This window comes from Aythya marila, assembly GCF_965140915.1.
Source record: "Aythya marila genome assembly, chromosome: 5".
In the NCBI taxonomy this organism is placed as follows: domain Eukaryota; kingdom Metazoa; phylum Chordata; class Aves; order Anseriformes; family Anatidae; genus Aythya; species Aythya marila.
This window is the reverse complement of record NC_139046.1, coordinates 4051963-4077800: the sequence shown is the minus strand read 5'-3', so window position 1 is coordinate 4077800 and position 25838 is coordinate 4051963. Positions and strand designations below refer to the sequence as shown.

General features: G+C 48.7%; 2 protein-coding genes across 8 annotated transcripts in view; one reads left to right on the top strand and one right to left on the bottom strand.

Moving 5' to 3' along the window:
- Nucleotides 1–1622: 1622 nt before the first annotated feature.
- Nucleotides 1623–19747, top strand: ATG14 (autophagy related 14). Its single transcript, XM_082762716.1, has 10 exons — nucleotides 1623–1981; nucleotides 7271–7333; nucleotides 7460–7502; nucleotides 7913–7994; nucleotides 12382–12619; nucleotides 13025–13254; nucleotides 13599–13716; nucleotides 14759–14849; nucleotides 14963–15048; nucleotides 17125–19747. Exons 1-10 carry the CDS (start codon nucleotides 1692–1694, stop codon nucleotides 17429–17431), a joined length of 1548 nt encoding a protein of 515 aa, XP_082618842.1. The 5' UTR covers nucleotides 1623–1691; the 3' UTR covers nucleotides 17432–19747.
- A 2398-nt stretch (nucleotides 19748–22145) lies between these two features.
- The window catches only part of FBXO34 (F-box protein 34), a 36216-nt gene continuing 32523 nt past the window's right edge, over nucleotides 22146–25838 (bottom strand). For 6 of the 7 annotated variants that reach the window (XM_082761058.1, XM_082761060.1, XM_082761059.1 and 3 more), the window contains one exon: nucleotides 22147–25345. In XM_082761058.1, coding sequence (XP_082617184.1) covers nucleotides 23245–25345 — 2101 coding nt within the window. In that variant the 3' untranslated portion in view covers nucleotides 22147–23244. Of the gene's footprint in view, nucleotides 25346–25838 lie in introns of all 7 variants that reach the window. The other variant, XM_082761057.1, reaches the window with a different exon arrangement.

The following is a 25838-nucleotide window of genomic DNA, read 5'->3' as shown; positions in this document are numbered from 1 at the left end:
TAATCTGAGCTCAGGCAATGGCACTACATGAAAGCATTTGGTAATTTAATTTTGTCTCTCATCTACAAGGGAACTCAAGGCTTCCTTTGCTGAAGCTGTCATGCTCAGGTGGGTAACGTGACAAGGAAGAGTGTAAAGATGATCCCTTGACTGTTCTGGTACCTCCTATGATTCCCAAGAAGCAAAATTTTTATTCCAGAACAGGGCTGCTGGTGTTTGTGTTGTTTCCTCCCCTTGTTTTCTACCAAAGGTGGGATAGATCTGTCAGGAAGCTCCCTGAGCCACTAGAGGTTGCTATTTGATGACTTAAGCATAACCCATGCTAAAGGCTGCCTGCCCTTCCGATAAATACCCACAATACAGGCAACAGCTTAACACAGGACAGGGCGTCATGGGCTTAGTTTTGCTGTCGCCAGTTCACTTCTGATTTGGTGCGGATGTGACCCCAACTTGTCTGTGATGTCTCACATGCGCTTTCATAACTGTCCCTTTGCTCCCCTGGAAAGAAAGCTTGAAAAACTTCATGCACTTCCTTGTGATAAACCAGTCTTAACTATGTTATCAGCTTCTTTGTCACAATCAAACTGTGTATTTCCAAACTCAAATCTATTCTAAACAGAGGCTTACTTTTCTGTTTGTTTTCTAACCCTGTAGACTTTCCACAGCTATGGGCTGAACTTTTATTTGCACTGTAGCTGTAAAAGCTGATAAGCTTGAGTTACCAGAATCCTTGCAAGTGAAAAGCAGCAACCTGTTCTTATTGGGGTGTTGGGAGAAAGCTTATCTAAGATGAGCCTCCTTCAAGGAACAAATCTGCTTTTTCATTAAGAGCTAGCTGAATAATTTCACCAGAGAAGTCAATGCTCTTTAAAAGTGTGGATAAAGCTTTAAAGATAAGAAATGGTCTCTGTGCTTTTTCAGAGCTACTGATAACTTTGTTTGCTATGGTAACTTGTCTTAAAAACAAGTATCTGGGTTCTTTCCGTGGAGTGCTGCTCATGCTAGTATTTTGTAGTACTTAAATACAAAAAGAAGGGGAAAAAAAGGCTGGCTTTTTTTACTTTTTACAAAGAACTCATGTCCCAGGTTGTGAGAGTAGTGCTTTGAGTCCTCATTTGGGGTTTCTTTACTTTGAATTCCCACTTTTCTCCCTAGCCTCCTGCAGAGCACTGGCTCTCTGATTCTGGCCACCGGCTGATAACACCCATCTCAATCTTGACAAATCTTGACTTGTGGCTCCATACAGGGACTGGGGCAAGGAAATCTGCTAGCCTGTTGTTTTTAAGGATGTGTATTAATCGTTTCGACCCCTTTTACATAAAGGCTGATTCCTGATACTATAAGTACTACTCAAATAATTACCCAAACAATAAGTATTACCTAAATAATTTAATTTTGGGTAGCCATAGCTTCTCTTGGGGTACAGGGCTGTGAGGTACATCTGCCATGAGGGATCTGTGCTGGATGCTGCCCTACACCCTTTACTCCCCCTTTTTCCCTCCGCTTGCCCCATTTTCTTCCCTAACCCTCTGCACCAGCACTGCCTGTATAACCTGAGCCGAGAAAAACACGCACAAAACAGCCTTTAGACACATAATTTTATTTATTTATCGCTTCACACCGCTGAGGGGACCCCCCTCATACACACACACCCCCCTGAGGGGCCAGGCCCTCAGCGCCCTGTTCCCACAATGCCCGGCGCCACAACACGGCCCCACGTGACCGGGGCGCCCAAGATGGCGACTCCCAGCGGCTGCCGGCCGCAGCCCGGCGGGCAGGGGGGAACCGGGGCGGGACCGGGACCGGGACCCGGCCCCGGGGCAGGGCCGGCGGCCTTGAGGGGTCCCGAGGAGGACGCCGAGGGCTTGTACGTGGCGGTGGAGCGCTGCCCGCTCTGCAACACCACCCGCCGCCGCCTCACCTGCGCTAAGTGCGTCCGGGGCGGCGATTTCGTCTTCTTCGACGGCCGCGACTCGGAGAGGTACCGGGGGGGGGACGAGGAGGGGGCCTCGGGCCTGCCCCGCCGCTGGGTCCCGCGGGGGAGGCCGTGGGGATGCTCCTCACACGCCCCCATGGGGTGGGGGAGGCCCCTTGGGTTCGCTGGGGGGTCCCGGGGGTCGCCCCCCCCCCCGGTAATGGGGTCCTGGGGAGCTGCTGGGGTTTGTTTGGGGGGGTCCTCGGCCCCCTGAGCCCGGAGGTGGTGAGAGAGAGCGAGGGGAGGGGGCTGGGGGCAGCCCAGGGGGCTGTGCTGGCTTTGTGAGTGGTACTCGTCTGGTGAGGGGTAAAAATGTGTCAAATAATTATAATTGTGAAGGGTTTGGGTGGTGACACGGCCATATGGGTGCAACCAGCGAACCGGAGATAACTCCAGACAACTAAGGGCAAAAACAGTGGGACACTTGAAATGCGTCTCTGTTCTCAGAAGTATACCAAAACAGTAGTTAAAACAGTAATTTTCCAAAATGGTTTACCGAAATCAGAGAAGTACGCAAGCAAACAGCACCTCTTCTTTTCATTCCTGTTCATATAACTAGTCCTGATCGTGGGCCCTGATCATGGGCCCCCAGAAATATTGCACTTGAGTTGATCACGCCCCTTCCTGCCCCTTTGTGCAAGGAGCTGGCTCGGCAGGAGGGCTGCTGAAGTCGATCAAGAAGCAGGTAGCCCTGTTACATGCTTCAGATGCTCGTTTCCCCTCTGTAGCTCATTTTTGACTGCGAGACAAGCTGTCATTTCCAGCACCTCCATCCTGGATTCTTCAAAAGCCTGCCTAGCACTGTCTGAAGAATAGCCCTAATTTTTGGCTGTGTTTGTGGTCCTCAATTTGTAGCTTCGTTAACAGCTGCTGAGAGTGATTTCTCCAACTATTTCGGGAAGGCAGTGAGCGATGTGTTGTGTGGAAGGGTCCTCGCACCAAACACCCTTTGCCAAACATAAGAATAGGCAGGGAAACAGCGGTGTCTTTCTTCCTACCCTGGTTCTCTGCAACAGCTCCAGGCAGCTTTTGATGGCCGGATGGTGTTTTCCTGCCATAAACTCTTTCTGTGGGTGTTTGCACAACAGGATGCATGACTGGACAATGATGTGCTTGTCTTACATTTAAGCAAATTGACCTTCTCAAGCATAACCCAGATACAGAAAGCCAGCTCGCGCCCAGATCTCTATCTGGGTGAGCGGACCCTTCACCCCTGCCAAGTTTCATTAAAGTTGATGGGAGTGGGCACGAGGTGGCAGCCAGCATGAATCAGCCGGCAAAAATGAGGCCTGAGTCTGCCACTGTGATGGGTTTTCTTCTTTTGCCTCAGAGGCTGTGGTGTGGAACCACAAATTGGATTTTAGCCCGTCTAAAATAGATGAAAAACTCGTCTTTGTGTGAGACGGCTCAGGGTTATCTGCCGTTTCCATGAAAAAAAAAATTGGTTTGGGAATTTGGAATGTAAGCCAAGTATTTTCTCCTGCCCTTTCTGCAGCCTGAAGATTTTGGCTAACCATCAGGCTTCATTACAGAAATCCAACTGCAGCATCCCTTATAGTGGAGCCACTCTCATCCTGTATAACCAAGGCTCAAGAAGTTTCTCTACGCATTGGAAAAACGCAACCATGAAGAAGCAGTCCTAGCCAAAGCACCAGAGGCAACAGCTTGTTTAAAACAATCTCTTCCCTTCCTCATATCAGCGACTGCTGTCACTGCATCCTCACAAGGATGCGTTAAGTGTCCCATTCACCTTTGGACAGAAAACATTGTGATGATTAAGCTGCATTTCTTGACTGTAGGAAAGGTCTCTTTTGTTTTTCTCCTCCCTTTTTTCCCCTTGGTTGGGACCTTGGGCTCGCTGTCTGTGTAATCCTCTCTTCTGTTCTCCAGCCTCCGCCCAGGCAGCCCCCCTGGACGCTGCTTTTCCCTGAGCTTTGCATCTCCTGCTGCTCAAAACTCTCCTACAGCAGCTCCGTGTTCCTGGAGTCATGGACTAACAAAACGAGAACAGCGTCAGCATGATCGATGGCAGCAGGAAAAGTTCAGTGTAGGGACAAAGCTTCATAAAACTCAGGTTTCTGCTTCTTTCAAAGATAACAGAATTACTGACAGCCTGAAAGTGTGCTTGGAGTTTTTTATCTGCGTTGTGTAATTAATCCTTCGAGTGACTAATAGGAAAGTGAGAGAGAAACAGCCCGGCATCTCAGGTCAGTTTTTATTGTTTCCTCTCTGTCAGCAGCGAGGGGTTTCCGTGAATTTCTTGCGACGTGAGCGCGGCGAGGGAGGGAGCAACCTTTAAAATCATGGCGTGGTCGTGCAGGGACAGGTGCAGAGAGCTGGCTGGAGCTCAGGCTGTGTTTACTGTCAGCGGTATTTAGTTGGTTACTTTATGCCTTCTAGTAGCACCTGGGTTAATTTTAGATCGGGCCTGGAGGAGCCCGGCAGGGTCACGACAAGGGCTTTGCTGAGGGAGCGGTGTGAGAAATCCAGCCCTGGGATGCACAGGGCTCCCAGTTGTCTTTTGGAAGTGTTACAGGCTGGAGGAAAACGTTGGTACCTCTCACTTGTGAGAAGTCAAAGGGGGTTACCCGTTGTATCCAGTGATGTTCTACTCTTTTCTTGTTTTTATTTCCTCATAAAACAATAAATACTTTAACATTTCAACATCAAGAATTATTTCAGATTTTCACAGGACTATTTTATGTTCTAGTTGCTGTAAAAGCTACAGGAAGATTGTTCACATCTAACAAAAATCACAGCCTGTACCTGTGAGGGGCACCAACTGAGGAGCTGTCAGGATTAATTAGTGAAACACAGCTACAATTAAAGATGAGTAGTCCGGAAATCCTGCAGTAGAATGATCACCAACATTCTTCTTTTCATTAGTAACGTGTTGTGTGTTCAGAGCATCTTGTTGTTCATTTCAGGACACTCTTCTTCCTCCCAGGAGTTTACCCCAGCCTGTCACAGAGAGAAATTCTCAGTTCATACTCAGTGGCTTTTTGAGACACTGGAGTTTTCTCGTGGTGAACGGGCCCAGCAGTGGATGTTCCTGTTGCTATCCTCAGCTCCTGCAGTGTTAATCGATTCCTATAGATTAGGGAGTCCTTTTTTCTCTTTTTTTTCCTCTCTGATTATGTACACATGGGAATAAGCCAGGGAACCATAGGAAATCTCAGGTTAATCCAGACTGGAGGAAAAAGAAGCATCTGATGGATAATTTTAGATGCAGAGTCCTCCCCTTCTCTCAGTTTACATTTCATGGGAGTTGCTCTAAGAGTCCATTCAGAGCTTTGTTTCTTCACCAGGTTGAAGGGCTGTGGATACACAGAATAAAATGAGTTATGTGATGCAATGCAATTAAAAAAGGGGCTGGATAAGGAGATGGAAACATCTGCTTCAGGGAGAGCTGCTGAAGGAGTTGGTAGGAGCTGGCTGACACAGTTGCTGAAGCGTGTGGCGAGCTGTAATTCTTGCAGGCTCTCCCAAACATTCCTGCCTTCCCTCACCAGAGAGAACTTAATTTAGTCCCAGGCCCTTGACAGATCGACTTCCCACTAGTGTGCCGGACACGATTTGGGAAATCAGCCTCCGTGCCCGTTAATTAACCCAGCTTGGAAATGAAGAATCCCCAGATTTCCGCGGCGCTCCCCGTGTGGCTGCCCAGCCTGGCCGAGTTATTTTGGGATGTGCCCGAGGTCAGAGGTGCAGGAGGTGCGTGGTAGGGCGTCGTAAACAGCACGCTTGTGCAATTTCCACGATGACTGGTGGGTGAAGACACGCGGGACAGACGGACAGACAGACACCGAGCAGCCAGGCTCTGGTTGCACCGCATTCCTCAGGCGCACGCGTGGCCTCTGGCTTTTAGAGCAGCACCTGCGTTGGGGATTGAGCTGCTTTGGAAGGAAAAGAGAGAGTTTTGGTCGTCTGCGAAGGCAGCAGGCAGAAGTTTTGTTGTTGTTTTCACGCTGCTGTCATCTGGAAGGGCGATTACACACTTGGTAAAACCGAAGCCAGTCTCCGAGCTTTCAGATTCCAGCACTACAAGGGAAGAAATTAAGCGTTTTGGTTTTATGGGACATCAAATCCAGAGGGCTGAGCAGAGAGAGGCCCCAGCTGCCATCCTGTCAAGGCTTACTTACTCTGTGATTCTCTCTAAATAAAGCTTAGATAGCCCTGAAATGAAGAACTTGGTGGGTTCTGCATGAAACTGTTAGGATGAAATAGTGAATTCTACAGGTTCTGGAGCAAAATACACTGAATTATTTCTCCTTGCATGGATTTAACCCCAAGACACACGTTTGAGGTGTGGATCAGGATGGTGCTGTGGCATGGCAAGCACGAAGGAAAATTGGGAGGCCATGCACTGGCAGAACACAGCACACACTTGCTGTTTTTAGGTTGTCTACATCCCTTGGCTGTCTCTTTTGTCACTTTGTGCTTCACTGTAATCTCTCAATATACATTGTTCGGACACTGTTTGCTTTAAAAGTATTTCTCAGCGTGGTGAGGAGCATGCAGGTGAGCAGAACGTGGCTATTTGTACTCAGAGGATGGAAATGCAGGATGATGAACCTGAAAAAATTCCCTTCTGATCACTTTTTTTGGCAGTTCCCACACCTCACATCCACTGGGGCAGACCTCAAGCAGGCATTTGGGTCGGGCACTTGTGACACCTACACGTGCCTGGTAGAAACAAGTAGAAGAAAATGCAGCTTATGGCTGCTAATAATAATATAAGAAGGATTTGAATGTCATGTAAAAGCCTTGAGAGAGTACTGTCCTGTCTGGAACCATCGCTGAGTAAAATCTGAGACTCTTCCAGGTGAGAAGTGAGAAAAATGTGAAGTTCAGTGTGTAAAAACCTGCACTTCTTGGTAGCAGAGTGGGTAGTATCACTAATACCACCTAATGCCATCACAGGCTCCCTATGATACTGTTAATTTCTCCGGTGATTAAAAGCTTTTCAAGCAGTGTATGTTTTTCTTTCTACACAAAATATTGATGTTTCTAAGCTGCAAATCCTAGAGAAATAGAAGGTAATTAAGGGTAATGCTTACAAATTTGATAATACAATGTGTGGATGTTTCCTCAGCTTAGAGGGTCTGTTGCTGTTCCTGGGAGACAGGTGCTCTAGAATTCGGCAAGAATTTCATATATTGAGCCATTGCTCACAAAGATTAAGACAGATAGTTGAGGTTTAGAGACTCCCACAGGCTTCAGCCTTTTTATTGTTTCAGACAACTTAGAATACCTGTGTGCAAAATAGCAATAAAAGCGTTTAATCTCTTCCAGGTTCTCAGACAAGAAAGAAAGGCTGATGCATCTTAAAACCAAACAGAGAGAATTCCAAAAACAGTAAGTCGTAGTCATTAAATGAATAAAAATTCTGATTCTTAAAAAAAAATCTCTCTGACACGCTGTTGCTGGAGACAGATGTAGTCGAGATAAGTCAAATAACTTTCATTCATGTTTTTCCTCTAGTGTTTTGAAGGCCATGGAAGGCAAAGAGATAACTGATCAGCTGGTGAGTTATTCAAAGCATCCCATCGTTTTTGAACTCTCTGAATAGCCAGATCATATTGTTTGAAGTTATATTTTACCTTGAGGGCATTGCATTGCTTTCCTAAAAAACCTGTTGTAAGCAAAGGCAAAATGGGCTCTGCAAGCTGAGCACTCCAAACCCTCAATATTTTTGATTTCCTACTAGATATTTGTTCAATAACTTATTGTACCAATTGACTTTATACGAAATATTCTGTTTCTTTGTGGCATTCTTCTGTGCACAAACCGGTGTATGAAATATTTATTTATTGGTCTGATTCAGTTCAGAACATCCTGCTCCTTTTGCACGAAAGCTGCTGGCTTTGTTGTTAATCATTAGTCAGTGTGTTGGAAATGGTTTGTGCCCTACGCTTGCCGAATGTTCTTTTGCAGAGATGGAAAATAATGTCTTGCAAGATGAGGATCGAGCAGCTGAAACAGACCATTTGCAAAGAAAATGATGAAATGACAAGACGTGAGTAATGCCTGTGCCTTTGTAACGTGTCAAACTGTGCCTTAAAGAGGGAAAAGTCAATCGCAGGAGATGTGTTAGTTTTTGAAAATAGTGGATTTCCAAGGCAAATCACTGAATGGACTTTACCCCTTTTACGCTTGCGTTTTAATTAGAAAACAGTAGACATTATTCAGCCGCATGGAGATAATTTTGCAACAGCTTAAAAAGTAAATGCTTAGCAGCCTATGAATTTGGCTTTGTCCCTGGAGATGGCTTTATTCAGTGTAGCATCTCTGATCGCTTCCCCTTGATAAAAAGGAGCAAACAGCTCTGCAGCTGCTACGGATTTCATCTAAGTGCTGAATTTTAACCCACACCTGTCTAGAAATCCTAAAAATCCTGTTGGAGCAAGACCATCACCAAAATATGGCATAGGCTGCTGAGTTGCTAACGTTCAGCAGCTTCGGTTTTGAAACTCATTAAATATTTTACACGCAGGAGATGTGTAGAGTCATTTTTCAGAAAAGAATAAGCAGCACTCCTTACAACCTACGGAGATAGGAAGCATGTGCAGGATTGTGTTGACTGAATTTGAAGCATTTTAATGACTTGAGACTCAAGAGGAGCCATACAAAAAGTGGAAGCACAGGCGTGTAACTGAGAATAGTTATAAAGGAGTAGCACAGGCTTGCAGTGATAACATCAAAAACGCTGAGGTGCAAAATGATTTTCATTTAGTAGGGAGGATGGCTAGCACAGTATGAAATGTATAATAAAAAAAGATGAAGGAGAAGGCAAGCAGGCTAGTTAAGAGGAAAGAGGGGTGAGTAACTGCAGAGAAGTCTAAAATATTCAGTGCCTTCTTTGCTTCATCCTCTAACAAAGAAAATGCGATCAGGTGTTTAGCCAGATTAAATTTGAGATTGAGAGAGGACTTCAGGCCAAGGAAAGAAAGCAGCCAGTTTAATATTATTTTGATTGTGTCTGTAGGGCCTTATCAGATTCACCCCAGGGAGCTTAAGGAGCCGGCAGCGGAGCACCTGAGAACACATGAGGGAGAGAGGATGTCCCAGGGAACAGAGTGGAAGCAGCAGCTGTTTGCAGGAGTCTTACACCGATGACACAGCTTCTGACCACCTTGTAGGTACCTGAGGTACCTAGAAGATAATTAAAAACAGTCATCACTTTTTGTTAAGAGTAGGTCACGTCAGATCAACCCTTCTCTGTGGGTCGAGTGGAGGGAGAGGCAGAAGGTGCAAGATACCTTGCCTTTGGGCTCTATCTACCCCAAGATGTCTCACAAGCAAGCAAATAAATCAGTTTTGGGTGTAATCACTGCAAGGATGCCACAGACTGCTAGCAGGGCTACATTCAGAGAGCAGTGATACTTGCCCAACAGAGGAGGTGAGGCAGGTGGAGCCCAGTTCTGTTTGCTATTTTCCATAATAGCTCGCATGGTAGAACAGAAAGTGGAGTGGAGGAACCGAAGGTGGATGACGATACGAGCTCAGTGGAGAACAGGATCAAATTCAAAACTGTGCAGGTAAATTGTCTGCATCGTCTGAAACGAACAAAGTTCAGTGCACGTTGTTTAGGAAAGAGAACCACGTAAACCTCTGGTGGGGAATGCTGGCAAGATTTGACAGGATGGGACCTGGGGAATTGCAAATTAAATACCAAATAACAAGCTAGTGCTGCTCCAGAAAGGTTCAGACCTCAGTCAGGGTTATACTAACACGGGCGTTGTATTTAAGAAGGAAGCGATTATCCTGCTGTGCTCAGCAGTGGCGTTGCCTCAGTGGGAGTCTGGAGCCCATTTTGAGCAATTTAAGTAAGATACAAATCAACTGGAGAAAGTCCAGAAGGGAACATTAGGAATAAAACATAAGGAGTGGCCAAGAAAATTGCAGTTTGGCTTAGTTTAAAAAAGAAAAAAAAAGATGAAGAAGAAGAGCATTTTTTCAGTAGATAGAAGATTATTATAAAGGGAATAATAACTAATTGTTCTCTTTAGCCTGTAGAGAAAGGAGAAGAGGAAGTCAATGTGACTTTGCATGAGGAATTTAACCACCTTTTCTCAAAGTGCAGCTCTGAAGGTGGCAAAACGTTAGAACCAGCTGGGGCGTGGAGCTCCTCCACTTTCCTGTTATTCTGTGAAATGAATTAATACTTAAATAGTTCTAATCTGCAGCTTTACTACGTAGCCAGTACATCAGGAGCTCAGCCTGGCTCACTTTTAGGGAGGAGACCACGTTACAAAACGTAAATGGCTTCTCTCTCTTCTCTTGGATGTGGCGTAGGTGGGTTTACTGAAATAGGAAACATTTCTAGATCGCTGGGCTCCTGCTCTTTCAGCTGGCTCTCCTGGGTACTTCAAGAATTGGTGTTTCGTAAAATAAGGTTTTAAAACGTGTGTGTTTTGCCTTCTGCCTGCAGAGAGCAATTTGAGGAGGTGATCTTGTGAATGCCTGGCGTGGCTCGCTGCTGGGCAGGCAATGGGAATGTGTGGGGCTTGACGGTGTCCTGAAATACTTCTGGGGACAAATTTTAATTGCCTCGTAAACTGGGTCATAAAGCAGAATTGCTGCGCTGAAAAAAAGGACAGTTGTTTCTGCAGCAGGGCTGCTGAAGAGGAAACGTGTTCGCAGTGTTCTCAGATAATTGCTGTTGGCCCTGCAGATAAGGGAGCTCGCTCGGCGCAAAAAGTAGCCTTGCAAGTAGAACATGAATGAAAATGGAACAAATTAATGTTTTATTCCTTCTTTGTTTCGTATTCTCTGGGCAAAGGGAGGCTTTGGGAATACGAATGCAGGCATTAATTGATTTGCTGTTGATACTACAGGAGTGCTTAAAAGAAACTGAAGTGCAGGCTGGCACGTAGAAATTCTTGGTGCTGTTGAGAGAAAAATTCTCCTGCAGTTCCTCCTACAGGGGGTTCCTTATTTTATGGACCTGAGGATTATTAGTTCCTACCTGCCTGGGGAAGCCAGCCTCACCAGCTTTGATTTGGGTCTTTCCATCTCCCACGGATGAGATCATCCTTCCTACCAAACGCTGCTCAGATAAATGAGTAGAAATAACTTCTGCTAAGTTATTTCTAATGACTTATTAATGATAATAAGCTATTATAATAATACAATGGCTGTTTTAATATATAATTTCAATATATAATAGCTATTTCAGCAGTCCTGAGCTTGCAGTTCCAACTGCACGGGTGACAACCAGGAGGAGCAGGGATGTCCTGTGCTGACCGAGCACGGCTGGGCACGTACCAGGGGATGGGAACCAGTCATGGATCCCATTTTTTTTTATGTAACTTCAATTTTTGTGCTTCCCCTCTGGGAAAGCTGATGTTTTAATAGTCTGTAACGTGGCTTCGTGGAGTAGCAGATGCCACAGAACATTGCTATTGTAGCTCTGGTCTCATCTGCGCCTCGCAATCCAAATCCATCAGACAAATGATGTCAGGCTTACTGCCTGCCTTCTGTGCAAGGGGCAGTTAGCCCATTTCTTGATTACAGGAAAGCGAGTAGGCTGCTGTGCTCTAGGAGAGCATGACTAATGCTGTTCCTCCTCAGCCATAAAAACTGAAATGGAGCGACGAGTATATGGGGGCTCTTATTCAAACTAGGGTACATTACAATTTTTAAATGTGCATTCAGAGACGTTTTCCCGTGCTTTTGAAAGACCGAGGCAGTTAAGTCGCCCTCTGCAGCACCATATGTTTGCAGGAGCGTTCCTGCAGTGAATTATTTTATAGGAGAATCAGCAGATGCTCTTGAAGGATTTTTCTTCCGACTCTTAGCGTGCCTGATGCACGGAGGAAATTCAGGCAGATGCAGCTTTTCCGAAGCGTAACCACATGGGCCATTTTGTGACTGGAAAGGGAGCTTTCCCTCGTGGTAAGGAGAAGCCTGTGCCACTGGGATCCAAGTGCTTCAAGAGGACGTACGTTAGCAAAAGCCCGAATAACACAAGCTAATGGAAGCAGTGGTGCCAGAAATTGTGAATGGAGATGCTATCTGCACTAGATTTTGGCTGCAAGCAATGCGTGCCTTTTTGGCCAGCGTCGTGCGAGCATGTACAGTCAGGCTATTTCTGTCATGGTGATTACCCCAGAAGTTTAATTAAACTGTGAAATCTTGGCTTTTCTGCTCCAGATCCAAAAATAGCTGGGTGAAAGATAGGGAAAGATTAATTCCGATTTCAGTCCCTTTTGCGATGTTCAGAAAAGATTAAGAAATTGTACCACTTAGCAGCTGGAAAGCGTCAGTGGTGAGGCAGGGTTTTCTGTTTTAAGCTGCTGTAGATCTTGTTTTCTATAAATATTAATCAAGCCTTTCTCAGGCTCGCTACAAGTACCTCACAGCTCGTTTTCCAAGGCTAACATCTGCTGCTGCCTTCACAGATGCAGAGGGGCTTCTGAGAATCAAGGAGGAGAACCAGAAGCATTATCGCAGGGCTCAGCGGCATCAGGAGAAGAAGGAGAAGATCCAGAGGCACAACCGCAGGCTGGGAGACCTGGTCGAGAAAAAAACCTACGACTTGAAAACCCAGCACGAGCATCTGGCAAACCTTCGGCGGACGCATATCCTGGAGCTAACATCAGTCATATTTCCCATCGAAGAAGTAAAGACAAGCATGAGGTAGGGGAGGCTTATCCTTTTGGACTCGTTTTTCCAAGCTTTAGACACTCAGAGGTGAGTCATGTAAGTCTAAGCTAGACACTCTGGCTCCCTTGGCATCTGTGGGGAGAAGGAGGTGGTTTCCAAAGGCAAAGCATCTGACCTAGAGGTAGAAGTCCAGAGCAGAAGAATGTGGAGGTGCTAGCATCTCCCCACTGAGAGATCTGAGGTATGTGTCCACTGTTAACCTTAAAAAACATCATTAAAAATCCCAGAACAAAGTAGTTTGGGGAACGAGGAGTTTAGCAGGAGTGTTTCTACAAGCATTTTGCTCTGTGCAATCTGATTAAGTGCCTGCCAGGTACGTTGGTGATTATATTTTTGAACTTCTTTTAAAAACTCTCTGTTCTTCTCTGGCTGCCACAGAGATCCTGCAGATGTGTCTTCTGAGAGCGACAATGCCATGACCTCTAGCACTGTGAGCAAGCTTGCAGAAGCCAGGAGAACCACGTATCTCTCTGGGAGATGGGTGTGTGATGACCACAACGGGGACACCAGCATCAGTATCACAGGGCCTTGGATAACCCTTCCGAATAACGGAGACTACTCAGCTTATTACAACTGGGTGGAAGAGAAGAAGACTACACAAGGACCAGGTAAGGAGCCAGGTCAGAATTAAAGGAACACCACTACAGAGATTAGTCCACTGAAAGCCTCTTCTGCAGGAAATGCTCGTTGGGACCCAGTGCAGAGCAAAAGAGAGATAAAGTTAATTATTCACAGTTTTGACATGGTTCACATGCTGTCGATTTAACAGGAATTCCAAGAATTACTATTTTCTACTGGCTTCTGACAGATTTCACTGTAAATGATTGCTGGATTCAAGCAGTTCTCGGCACTGACAAATGACATTTTCCAGAGTAGACTTCAGTAACACATTAACACACCCACTGAGGCTTCATTTATAATGCGACTTTCACGATGTTTTTATTTCTTTCAGATATGGAACATAACAACCCTGCTTACACCATCAGTGCTGCATTGTGCTATGCAACCCAGCTTGTTAACACTTTGTCTCTCATACTTGATGTAAATCTTCCCAAGAAGCTCTGCAACAGGCAAGTAGACCCAAGCCTCTGAGAAGGTGGATCAGTGACCACTTCTGAATGATCTTAGCTCAGTTTGGTTTTCTGAACAAAGTCATTATTTGGAACAGCTTTTATGACAATAGTCGATGGCTCCCCCCCCTTTTTTTTGGTGCAATTTAATTTCACAGGGAAGTCTAGAATCTAGACCACAGTTAATCCTCCCTCCCATCCTCTCTTTCTGTGTCCTGAGAGCACAGCCCAGCCATCATAGTTCAGAATGACAACTTGCTAAGCAATTTATTCAGCGTCCTCACACTGGAGTGAAATATGACAGTGCATGAATAGCACTTTTCGTTTTATGAGACCCTACTGTGCTTTACAAACTCAGCAGCTCTTAGTCATCCTGAATAGCTCCAGTGCATTAAGAGATGTAGAATGAGGCCTTATAATACGGCATGACAGCAGTGTAATTTTCTCTGGGCTAAAACACTGATGGGGAATGTAGCCAGACGTTTGGGAGCATGTGCTTGTATAAACCCCAGTTGTGATGTACAGAAGTAATTCTGGGAAAGCCGTGGGTTTGGTTCAGCTTCCAGGGGTCTCAGCTATGCTGCTGAGATTCTTTTAAGTGTTTAAAATAGCAATGGCCAAAGTGAGGGCACAAATGTTGTGTAGGGTCTCTGCAGTTTTTTATGCTATTACTTGGTTGCTCAGTCATCGCAGGAAGAAAAGGTTGGGAACAGGAAATGAGGCAGGATTTAAAAGGAGAACCAAAATGGCTTGGCCACAGTGGATCTTTGAGTTTGTGTATGGTTCACACCACCTGTCCTGTTGAAACCAGTGAGACTCGGGCAAGCTGTGCTTGTTGATAAAATTCTAAAGGTCTCCCAAGGTGAAAAAGCAATCTCCTGAGCACTCTGAAGCTGGTTGTACAGCTTCAACAAGTGCTTACAGCGAAGATATTTACTCCAGGGTTTGTTAGGAAGCCAGGGTACAGAATTGTGATGCTCCAGTACGTGTATTGTCACAGCCTTTTGCTTTGTGCACACGTGTGTTTGTGGTCTTCCAACAGCGAGTTCTGCGGCGAGAATCTCAGCAAACACAGGTTCACGCGAGCAGTGAAGAAGCTGAATGCCAACATCCTTCACCTTTGCTTCTCTCAGGTAGGGGGAATGAACGTATGGATTCTTCAAACAGCTTGTAAAACAGCAACTGTGCCTGCAGGTTTCCTCCAGTAACTGATCGTGTCTTTTTTTTCTTACCTTCTCCATGGTAGCATGTAAATTTAGATCTGTTGCACCCACTGCATACGCTCAGGAACCTTATGTACCTGGTGAGCCCAGACACTGAGAACTTGGGCAGGTAAGAAAAGCAGTTTGTGAACACACCTGTAACTGAATCCCTTGTGGGGTTGTGTTTGTGTTGTTATTCGTGAGGGAAATATGTTTTTTCTGCTTTTATTCTGCTGTATCTGTGGATAAGTCCTCAGCACGTCAGGCTGGTTATAAGGATGAGGCAGGAAAAGGCAGAAAAAGAGGAGTCTGAGAAGGAAATTATGTTTCAGAAACATCTGTATGCTGTGGTTCTGCATGTAGCAGGCTCAGCTGGTGGCGTTATGATTGTGTGGGCTTGTTTCTCCTGGGCTGAACTGCAGGAACTCCTTCCCTCCAGAGGACAGCAGCACACATCCCAGGCTTTCCCGAAATATTTTCAGTCAATGAGCACCCTAGGCCAAAGTCCACACTCAAATTATACTAATTTCTGTGTACGTTAAGATTAAAGACAGCTTTCCTGTTAACTTAGCATGTGATGAACATCAGTTTCTGTAGGCTGCACACACCAGGCTCAATATTCTCCCTTTCTTTTTACAACTTCAGTGTAAGAAAGTCAACATTGATTTCCTCTTGGGGTAATCCAGTCACTTGTGCCCGAGACACTCTGCAAATATTTGTTTATTCTGCTGCTTTGTTCCCCCTCAAACACACGAGTGTTCCGACATCTACTTTTCCACTTTGTTCTGGTGTACAGGACTGGTTTTATTTAAAAATCTCACTAAGAGGAGCTGAATTCATGCCTCTACAGACTTACCTTATGTTCAAGTCCATCCCTACTTAGTCAGCCCAAAGCTGTGGGGAGCCAACTTAGCTCAGGTTGGAAAAAATGATGTGCTTGCTGCTGCTTGTCTGGAAACAAGGAGAGGGCAGGAAACACCCAGAGAGTGAAGAACCGTGTCCTGGAAAGCAGCTGCTGTAAAGAAGTGCCACAGTGAACAAAAACCTAAACCTGATGGCTCCTTAGGGTGGGAAGAGCAGAGAGATGGGTCTCACTTCGCATCAGTTGGGTCCACGTGGTAACAGGAGAGGTTAGAGGGAAGTGGGAACATCAATTCCCACTGCCAGAGGCCAGCGCTCTCCTTCCCTCCTGTGTGATGAAAGAGGAGCGTTTACCTTCAATTTCCCAGCTGCCTGCAAAGTTTGCAGCAATTGGCTGGTTTTATTTTCCTTCAGACTTCCAAGCCTACAGTTGCCTGATAGCCTCCTTTATAAACTACTATTTTCACATGCATATAATTTTATCAAGCTTTAATTGTTTGGATTAAAATTTTCCATGCTAAATTGCTGCCTCAGGCTTCTAGATAAGGTTGGAGAACCGCAGTGGAGAAACCCCATTATCCACATCAAATTCCTGCTCCTGTTACACTGAGAATCTGTAAGAGCTTTGTGCTCTGGGCTGAAATTTGTTTGACAGGGACCTGCTGGCCGTGGGGAATCAGCTTTTCACTGCCTCTGTGAGCCCCTCTGGCTGCCCACAGGCCTCTGAAAGTGTCTGGAGATGCTCAGTAAAGATATTTTGGATTTGGTCTCCCTGTTCCCTGGCGCAATGCTGAGCGCCTGGGCAGGATGCAGTTGCCTCTCCAACCAGGCAGTGGCAGCAGGGAACTCGGAGTCAGTGAGGAGGAGATGAGTTTGGGCAGGACCTCTGGAGATCTGGAGACCCCTGGAAAAAAAAAAAAAAGATCTCGAGATCTTGCTGGGGGCGAGGTGCTGCTGGGGGCAGCATGTTAGCGAGCTGTGCTGGCTGCGGGCTGCAACCTACACCCTGCCCTGGCTGGCAGAGCTGGCGTGAAAAATAAAAGCTGTTCCGCATCGAGCCGAGATTCCCACCAGTGGAGCTGTGAGTTATTACCCACAGCTTTTTCTTCTGCGTGTGTGCTTCACCATCCACTGCCCAGGTGAAGGAGCTCTCCCGTTTTCCCTGCTTCGTGGACTGGAAACCAGCTATAAGTCCCTCGTCGAGCTGCTGTCCTTTTATCATGGTCATAGCGTAGTTCTCCCCATAGCCACTGAGTTTTCTCTTAGCCAGCTGATAAAGACAGAGGTGTTTTAATTCTCCTGCACGGTACCCACAGGGCTGACAGCGTTCTGCCCCTGTTCACAGGTCTGGGCCTTTCGAAATCAGCGCTGATCTCGAAGACTCCATGGAGTTCGTGGACCCCAGCGCCGCCGGCGAGACAGACGAGAGTGGGGACGAGCACGTCAGCGACGAAGAGACGGACCTGGGGACAGACTGGGAGAACCTGCCGAGCCCCAGGTTCTGCGACATCCCCTCGCAGCAGGTGGAGATGCTGCAGAGCCAGAGCACGCAGGCGTCTCAGCCCATCGCCAGCAGCAGCGCTGGAGGCATGATCTCCTCCGCTGCTGCCTCGGTGACCTCGTGGTTCAAGGCGTACACTGGACACCGCTAGCGAGGATCCGTGGATCGCAGGATGCGAGGAAGGAATCCCTCCCCAACAATGCTGTAGTAAACCTTACGTATTCAGTTAAGTAGTGCCTGGAACAAAGAAAAGGTCGGACTTCACGTTTTGTAAACCCGAAGAACCTTTTTCTTTACCCGCGATGCCCGTGGGGTCCCCCTGTTTTGTAAATTGGCTCGCTCCATCCTCCCGACGGGTTCTGTCAGGGCACTTGGTGTCTCGGTTCTGTCTGCATTGTTGAGTGGCAAAGAAGAAGGACCCAGCAGGCTCCAGCTCTGCTTCCTAAAGAAGAAACAGATTTTGGAGTGTGTGGATCTGAACGAGCACAGAGGGAAGGCTGCTCGGTGTTCAGGCTGGACAGTGGTGCAGATGCAGTTCACGTTTTCTTAACTCCTTACAGGGTTTATGTTTGCGTGTTTTAAATCTGTCTTGCGTAGCGCAGAAATGCATATTTCTAAATTTTTTTCATTCAGGACATGAAAATTATGCATTTTTAACATGTTTTCTAATCTCCGTTGCCATATTTTTAATACAAAGAATCAGCATGGGCAGGAAGTCACACAACAAATCGCTCTTTTACTTTAGGTTTGGCTGTGGATCTTGGCCCAGTTTCGCCATGGCAAACTGGCTGGTTTCATGCTGGTTCCACTGGTAGGTAGTCGGAAAGTTTCGTGTCGTGCTGCCCGAAGCACACAGGCTCTTTACTCCTAGTATCATACACCAAAGAAACACTGGACATTCTCTTAGCTAGACCCACATTGACGCCGATACAGGATTGCAATAATACCCATCAGCTACACCACGTTGCCACTTTTTAATCGTAGGAAAAACCTCATTTCAGGCTCGTTTGACGAAGTCCCGCGTCCTCCACACTACATGCGTTGTGAACCCTGTCGCGTTTGACGTTTCTGGTGGGGTTCCTGAATTCCCTTGGTTCCTGGATGCCAAGAAGTTGATTTCATTTCACTGCAGAAGCGCTCCGGGCGCGGCTGGCCTGCTTGCAAAGCCACGGGAGGCGTGATGCTGACCAGAGCTCCTCGCGCCCTCTGCCCCGCGGTACGTACGACTTCAAGGTGGCTCTGCTCAGCGAGGCTTCCCATTTACGGTTTACATTTTACAGAGCTGGGACGTTTTGACTTCTCCGCGGGGCAGACTCGTGTAGAAGCATCCTCCCACCCCTCCGAGATGGAAGATTTCAGCCTGGCGTGCTGGCACATCCGAGGCAGCGTCCTCCTGCCTGGTGGAAACCCCAGCTGCAGGCTGCCTTACCTGGCCCTCCCGTTCTCTGTCAAGCATGTGGAGTTTTTTGGGACGTTTTGGGAAGGTTTTGGGACGCTGTGGGTCCTCCCCAGCCCAGCCAGCACTGCCACCTGGCTCCACCGAGTGGGTGGAAGAGCAGCACTAGTGCTAACACCCCGGTGAGCTCTGCACCAGGGACACCAGCTGAGTACTGTGCCTCCCAGCCCTTTCTCTTTGGCAGCGGGGATCCATTTTTGGTATTTTTTTTTGCTGGTGGTGGCTGTTTCTTGGGTTTTTTAAACCAAAGACCCTCAACTCCGCACCCACAGCGTGCGTGTGGCAAGGCGGGGGCCCCCTCGGTGCTGCCAGTTGGTTGTTCTGAGCCCAAGGTAGGTTCGTGTTGGGAAAGAGATGAGAAATCAGCCAAAATGCTGTTGGCTACCGTGGTCTGAGCAGGGACAGGGACAGGGACAGGGAGAGGAGGCTTCGGTCACTGCTCAGCTGCCAGCACTTTAGGAACCCATCGCAGCTCTGAGCAGCCAGCACGTAGCAGTACTGCATGGGGGGCTCTCAGCATTGCACAGCCCGTTTTGGATCCTCATTTATTTTGCACTGGACCCCACCATATCGATATCTTCCCTCCTTTTTTTTTTTTTCCCTTTTTTAAGACACATTTCAGTCGCTCTTTCATCGCTACCTTCGCGCTGCGTAGAACCCTAAAGGCCAGGCCGCGATTCAGCTTTGTGTGCTGTCCTTGACTTATTTAGGGGAAAACACAAACACCACCCCCAGAACCTTTTAAGCCATATCCCTCGTACCCATCATGTTCTCCAAATAATTTATTTACAACCATGTCATGCTCTGGAGGTGCACAGCGGCACTGTGAGGGCGTTCAGATGCATCGAGAGAGCTCCTTTCGAGAGAGGTTTTTTAACAGAACAGATTGTGGGCTTTGTTGTTTGTTTTTTTTTTAAAGTGTTTTGCACATGTGTAGCTAAGGAAGAATTAATTGTGTGTGTCCAAACCTTGAGTGCAATCGACAGGATTAGTTTTCCAGCTTGTTTTGGGGGGGGCGAGGGAGGGAGGGAGGGAGGGAGGCGGTATCTGTAATTAGAGATAGTTGGAGACGGCCAGCTGAGAGTTTACAAAACAATTTGCATGGCACGAGTGCAGGGATCTCATCCCAGGCCGTGGCCCACGCGAGCTGCCAAGGAGGAGCCGGATTTGGGAGCCCAGCCCCGGCCAAAATCGGGCACCTTCGGTGGGTTTGGGACGGGAGGTGCGGGGCTGGCAGAACTCGGGGCCTCTCTCTGCGACTTCCAAACTCGATGTAACTAAACACGATTTTTTTTTTTCTAAATTTTATTGTATTATTGCAATAAATCTTTAACAGGAATTTTTTTTTAAAGTTGTATGTTTGTAATCGTTACTCCTGTGCGGTTTGTTCGTAGACATGCTGGGGAAATACACAACAACTTCCAGCCTTCAAAGCCTCCTGGGCACCAGACCTGTTACAGGGCGATTGTAAAGCACTAAAATATTTGATATGAGTTAAAAAAATAATAATAATATTATGTAAAATAACTGCATCTCCATGGGGGCAGGCAGAGAGGTCCTGCAGAGCACACACCTCTGTACGTGTGAACTGAGACATCGCCACCTCCAGGGCTGGGTGCCAATTTTTAGTACGTTGCCAAATGCAGATGGGGGTCAATTTGATATTTCATTTACTTGTTATTTTGGTTATTTGTTATTTTAGTTACTTGTTATTTCAGGCATTAGGTTATTGGTGCACACGTTTTGGGGACAGTGACCCTCCAGGGAGGACGGATCCCTGGGAGCCCACAGATCACTCAGCTGAGCGGTGATGGGGAGCTGCGGGGTGCCAAAGAGCCCAGCTCCAGGGAACAGAAACACAGCAAGGAAAGGGGAAACGCTGCAGGAGGAGGCAGGATGGAGCGAGAAACCAGCAACAAACCTCAGCTGGGGGCACTTTGCTGGTGCTCAGAGCCCCCTGGAGCTTGACGACCACTTGGGAACGACAGAGGTGTGTTAGGGACGTTTCTTCACAGGCAGAGCTGGAAACCAGCCCCAGCTCCAAGCGCTGCGGGCAGGAGAGTCAAGATCTACTGAGTGAGTCCTCCAAAGCCAACACTGAACATTTTTTAGTATCACCTTTTTTGGTTTTGTTTTTGTTTTTTTGTTTTTGTTTTTGTTTTTTGGAAGTGCTCATCCCACATCAGGGGCTCCCTGAACGGCCTCTGAAGAACCAGAAACCTGCCCTTGACGTTGCTGCTTTTAAATTGTTATTTTTTTAAAGCAAAGCCACCTTCAGCACAGCCCACTGCTGGATGCAGAAGTTTGTTCTGCGGAGCGATTCGATCATGCTGCAACCAGCATCCCCAGCGATTATAACACAGCCCACGCTCCTCAACCAGCCCGGGGGCAGGGCGGGGAAGCCAGCAAAGTGTCCTCTGCCTTGAACTTTGAGGGACTAAAAGCTCCCCGTGCCACTGTTTTATTCTCTGGTTTCCCTTCTGGCAGCCGTGGTCAGCGAAGGTGACCAGAATCTCACAACCCCGGGCCAAAAAAAAAAAAAAAAAATGACCTCATTCGCCCCTTATCTAGTTACAAAATATTTTCCTCGGCTGCTTCTATTGCAGCCCGCCGGGGACTTTCCTCAGCGCCGCGCGGGTTAGCTCAAGTTTTCCAGAGTCTTGGGTGGGGGGCAGGAAAGCTGCCTCTTCCCCTTCTTCCTTCATCGAAACGAAGCTGAAGGGCTTTGGTCCTGCTGGTTTGGGCAATCTGGCTCCTTCCAGTTGTTTTTTTTTTTTTTGTTTTGGTTTGGTTTTTCTGCTCGTCCCGGTGCAGCCTGCGAGGAAACGAAGGCGAGCAGGGGATCTCGCTGTTCCCCTCCCGGCTGATGGCGAGGCGGCCGCGCCCTCCTTCCAGCTTTCTAATTTCATTCCTCCTGCTTCTCAGCACGTCTGCTGCATTGCAGGCAGGGCTGAGCAGCGCGGGGAGGGAGCCGGGCGCTGGGTACAGCAGGGAGGGCAGGCGAAGGAGCAGCCCCCGAGCACACTGCGCTCACCCCAACACCTTTCAGGCAGCAGGGGCTCGGTTTTCTTCCCTATACCCTGCTAACAGCAAGAATAAAAGCACGTTCCTTGAGAAACAAAACAACTCCAGGCCTTAAAACGAGCTGGTTCATCCTGCCAGCACAGGTGAAGCGGGGACACGGGCACCTCTCCAGCCAGCGCTCCTCACCCGTTGCTCCGCATGGGCTTGCACCCGAGGTCAGGGAACCACAGGCTGTGGCAGGAGTTGCTCCAGGCGTGGTGAGCGCTTCCACGAGTCCATCCTTGCTCGGACAGGGCAGAGAAATGGTGAGGGCAGCGCCTGCAGGGAGAGGAGGGACTCGAGGCAAAGGCACCAGCCTCTTCGCTCACCTCTGTAAAGCCTCTGGGAGCTGGGCACGAGGCGGCTGCTGCTGGCAGGAGGAAGGTTTTGGTGGAAATACTCCGAGGTGCCACGCTCGGCTTCCATCAGTCACCGTTCAGCAGCACTTCTGCCCCAAATCTTCCCCTGTCCCTGCTGAAAGCGCTGATGCTGGTACCAGAAGCCAGGGCAAAGCGCTGCAAGGATTCCTTGCACACAGGAAAAAGTCAACTTCCAACAAGCCCCAGGAGTTCACCTGCATCCCTCCTGCCCCAGGCTCCGTCCTCAAGCCGAGGGTGCTGCTGCTTCAGGTGGGTGAGAAATGGGACTGCAGAGGGAGAAACCAACAGGAGGGAGAGGAAAAAGCTGGAAGCTGAAGGTTACAGCAGGGAGATCTCGCCGTAAAGCAGCTGCTCGGTGGTGCAGGAGGAGGATTTTGCTCATGGGTTACAGGATTTTGAGTTTGGGGTAGAAGTTTCACAAGACAAAGGCAGGTAAGGCAGATCTGGAATGCACGTTTTATTTAAGTAAAAAAAAAAAAAAATCAAAAAAAAAAGAAAACAAATCAAAACAAAACAAACAAAAAAAAACAGACAACATGGGTAAGGTAGGCAAGAACTTTTTATATTCTGACTATACAATAATATTCATCTCTTTTTATTCACTGCCAAGGCTACTATAATGGATCTGCTCTAGGCTAATTTGTAAGGTCGTCCAGTTAAATTGTTTGAAGGGTCTTTAAACAAGGTGGCCTTTACCTATTTAGAGTTTCCCCTCGGGAACATTCATATATTATACAGGATATACAGATTTCGAAACGAGACACTTAAAAACACACACAACTATAGCCGCAACACTATCGGAGCTGCATTGTAGTGAGGACGTTGTTCAGCCAGCTGGAGACTCGGTATGTACAATTAGGGTTTTTTTTTATAGCGTTATTTACAGAGATGGACTAAAAGCTCTCTCTCACCTAACAGGTAAAGGCTCTTGTGTTTAAGGATGTGCAGTTTCATAGCCCTGTGAAAAAAAAAAAAATAACATGACAATTATGTACACTGTAAACAGCACAAGGCATGAGAATCTCCTCCTCCCCCAAACAATCTCACAGGAAAAGTGTTTGTGCACTAATATTCCTCTTCCCCTTCGCCTCCGGCCCCTCTGCTCTTCTTGTGGAGAGCCCGGTTAAAGCTGTGGCAGGCGGGAACCCAGTGATTGTCATGCAGACCCAGCTTACAGCCCGGGATGCCCTTCTGAGACCTGTGGCAGCACATCCAGTACCCGGGGCCGTAAGGTAAAGCCTGACAGTAGGGTTTGGGGTGCCAGCGGCACAGGGACACGTCCCCTTTGACGTATTTCTTCTTGCACTGCTTGCAGGGGTCCTCCCTGTAGCGGGGGTCGCGGACCCAGCGCGAGTCCGCCGGCCGAATGTTGTAGTACTCGATGAGGAATTTGAAGTAGTAGCACGTGCACTTCAGGGCCACCAGGCTGCGGGTGGGGAGCAAGCCGAAGATCTTGACGATGATGTGGTGCGGCAGGAAGGCCATGTACTGCTGGGGCTCCAGGAGCTGCTGGATCTTAAACCGGGTCTCCAAAAAGTCATGCGAGACCTGCCTCTTCAGGCAGGAGGCGTCGAGCGCTTGCAAAGCGCCTTCAGGCTGGGGAGCGGAGAGGGCAGGCGGCTCCGGGGAGAGGTGGTTTTTGATGTGTGCTCGGTCAGACCCCAAAGCATCCTCATCCTCGTTTCGGGCTGCTTCTCCTCCTGCCTTTTCTCGGGGGCTTTCCCGCAGCGGCTGCTGCTCGTGCGGGGCAGGCTGGCTGGGCTGGAGGAAGAACAACCTCCCCGGGAGCTGATCTTCACCGGAGCGAGAGAGCTTCTCCTTCCTGCAGCCCTTCTCGGTCTTGGTGACCGAGATGCTGATGCACAAGGGCTCCTTCCTGGCAGGGCGCGGGCTCTGTTTCGGGACAATCCCGGCCTCCTTCGATGCACACTCACCACTTTTGCTCTGCGAGGCATCCTCTGGCACCCTGGTGGTGGCCGGCAGGGGTTGGGGAAGCTCCCCTCGCCTGTCAGCATCGCTCCTGCTCGCCGTCAAAGCCAACACCGCCTGAGCAAGTCCCGAGCCCGCGCTCCCCACACGAGCCTCCAGCACAGCAGGGAACGGCTCCGTGGCCTCACACCCAGCCTCGGCCACCCCAGCACCTCCCAGCCCCTCGCCCTGCCCGAGGGCAGAAGAAGAGGAGGAAGAGGAGGAGGAGGAGGAGGAGGCTCTGCCTGCCTCGCCGCCGGGCTGCGTGCCGCTGGCCAGGAGCACCCTCCCCACGTTCCTGCGGAAGCTGTTGTTGCGGGACAGCCCGCCGGCCTCCCGCTCGCTCTGGCGCCGCAGGCACTCCGACTCCAGCCTGGCCACCATGTCCAGCACACGCACCGGCTCTCCTTGCTGCTGCTGCTCACCACAAACCCCCCTCTCGTGCACCTCGCACGCCCCGGCGGAGGGGAAAGCGTCCGAGCCGGGCAGCGCTCCCTTCGGCCTCGCGGAGGGCGCCGGGGCGCAGGTTTTCGCGCAGTCCACCAGCAGAGCGCTGGCTCGTTGCTCCAGGAAGGCGACCATCTCGATGACCGACAGCGAGCGGCCCGGGAAGGCTCCCTCACCGCCATCGTTGTGCACGGAGCAGTGCTCGATGCCGCAGGCGAAGGGCTCCGGCGGAGCGCAGCGGGCGCCGGCCTCCCGCACGCGCTCCAGCTGGATCTTGGCCTTTTTCAGATCCAAGGATTTTTTCCGGCGTTTGGCCGTCCTCCCGTCGATGTCCCACGTGCTCTTGATCTTCATGGAGCCCAGGCGGTTGCTGCCGCTGCACTGCTGGGCGGCGAAGAAGGCGATCTTCTCCTTGGTGTTGCCGGGCTTCACCACGGCCCAGACGTCCAGAGGCCCTTCCCCTTCTTCCCCCTGGTGGATGGTGGCGTTTTTCTTCTCCCTGGCGCTCGGGCCGTCCGCCGGACACTTCCCGCTCATATTGCACATGTTATTGGGATACAAAACCCCCAGGAGCTTTCGCGAGGGAGGCAGGAGGGAGGGTTTGGGGAAGGTGCGGTCGTTGCTGTATTTTTCTTCGGGTGCTGCTCTCTGGCGGCTCCCAGGTGGGCCTCTCAGGGAATCCTGGCTGATTTCTGGAGATCGCTCTTTCTTCTGTAACTTGAGATATGGCTTTAAGTGCATACCAGAAACCCTAGAAAGAGAAAAAAAAAAAAAAAAAGAACAGAAAGGGAAGAAATTATAGTTGCAAAATACGCCTGCCTGGAATTAGAGGAGAAGGCCCCGAGTAGGCACCAGCATGTCTCCAGCCCTACATCAAGCAGCCCACACCTCAAACGAAACCACATGAAACAGGAGCAGCAGCAGCTGGGCTGCGATGTTCACCCTCGGAGAGCTTCCACTCACGGCTCGCAAGGGGATTAAAATCTGAAGGGTGGCAGAGATCTCCCCGCTAGAGAAATTTGTTTCTCCAAGGAGAAATCCTAAAGCACAGTGAAAGCTGAAAAGGGAAGTCAGTAAGTGCAATTATATTGATTAACAGCGAGCCTGGTAGGTGTCCACATTCCTAAAACCACCTGAAACTAATTCCTTTAGCCCATCAGGAGGGGGGTGCTCGCCCATCAGGGTTCCTGTGTTATCCATACGATGCCTGCTCCAGAAAAGTGGCAGGAGCATCAGGTACGGAT

Coding starts and splice junctions, on each gene's coding strand:
- ATG14 (XM_082762716.1), top strand. CDS start 1,692: ATGCCCGGCGCCACAACACGGCCCCACGTGACCGGGGCGCCCAAGATG. Junction 7,503..7,912: donor AAGAGATAACTGATCAGCTG/GTGAGTTATTCA, acceptor GTTCTTTTGCAG/AGATGGAAAATAATGTCTTG. Junction 7,995..12,381: donor AAATGATGAAATGACAAGAC/GTGAGTAATGCC, acceptor CTGCCTTCACAG/ATGCAGAGGGGCTTCTGAGA.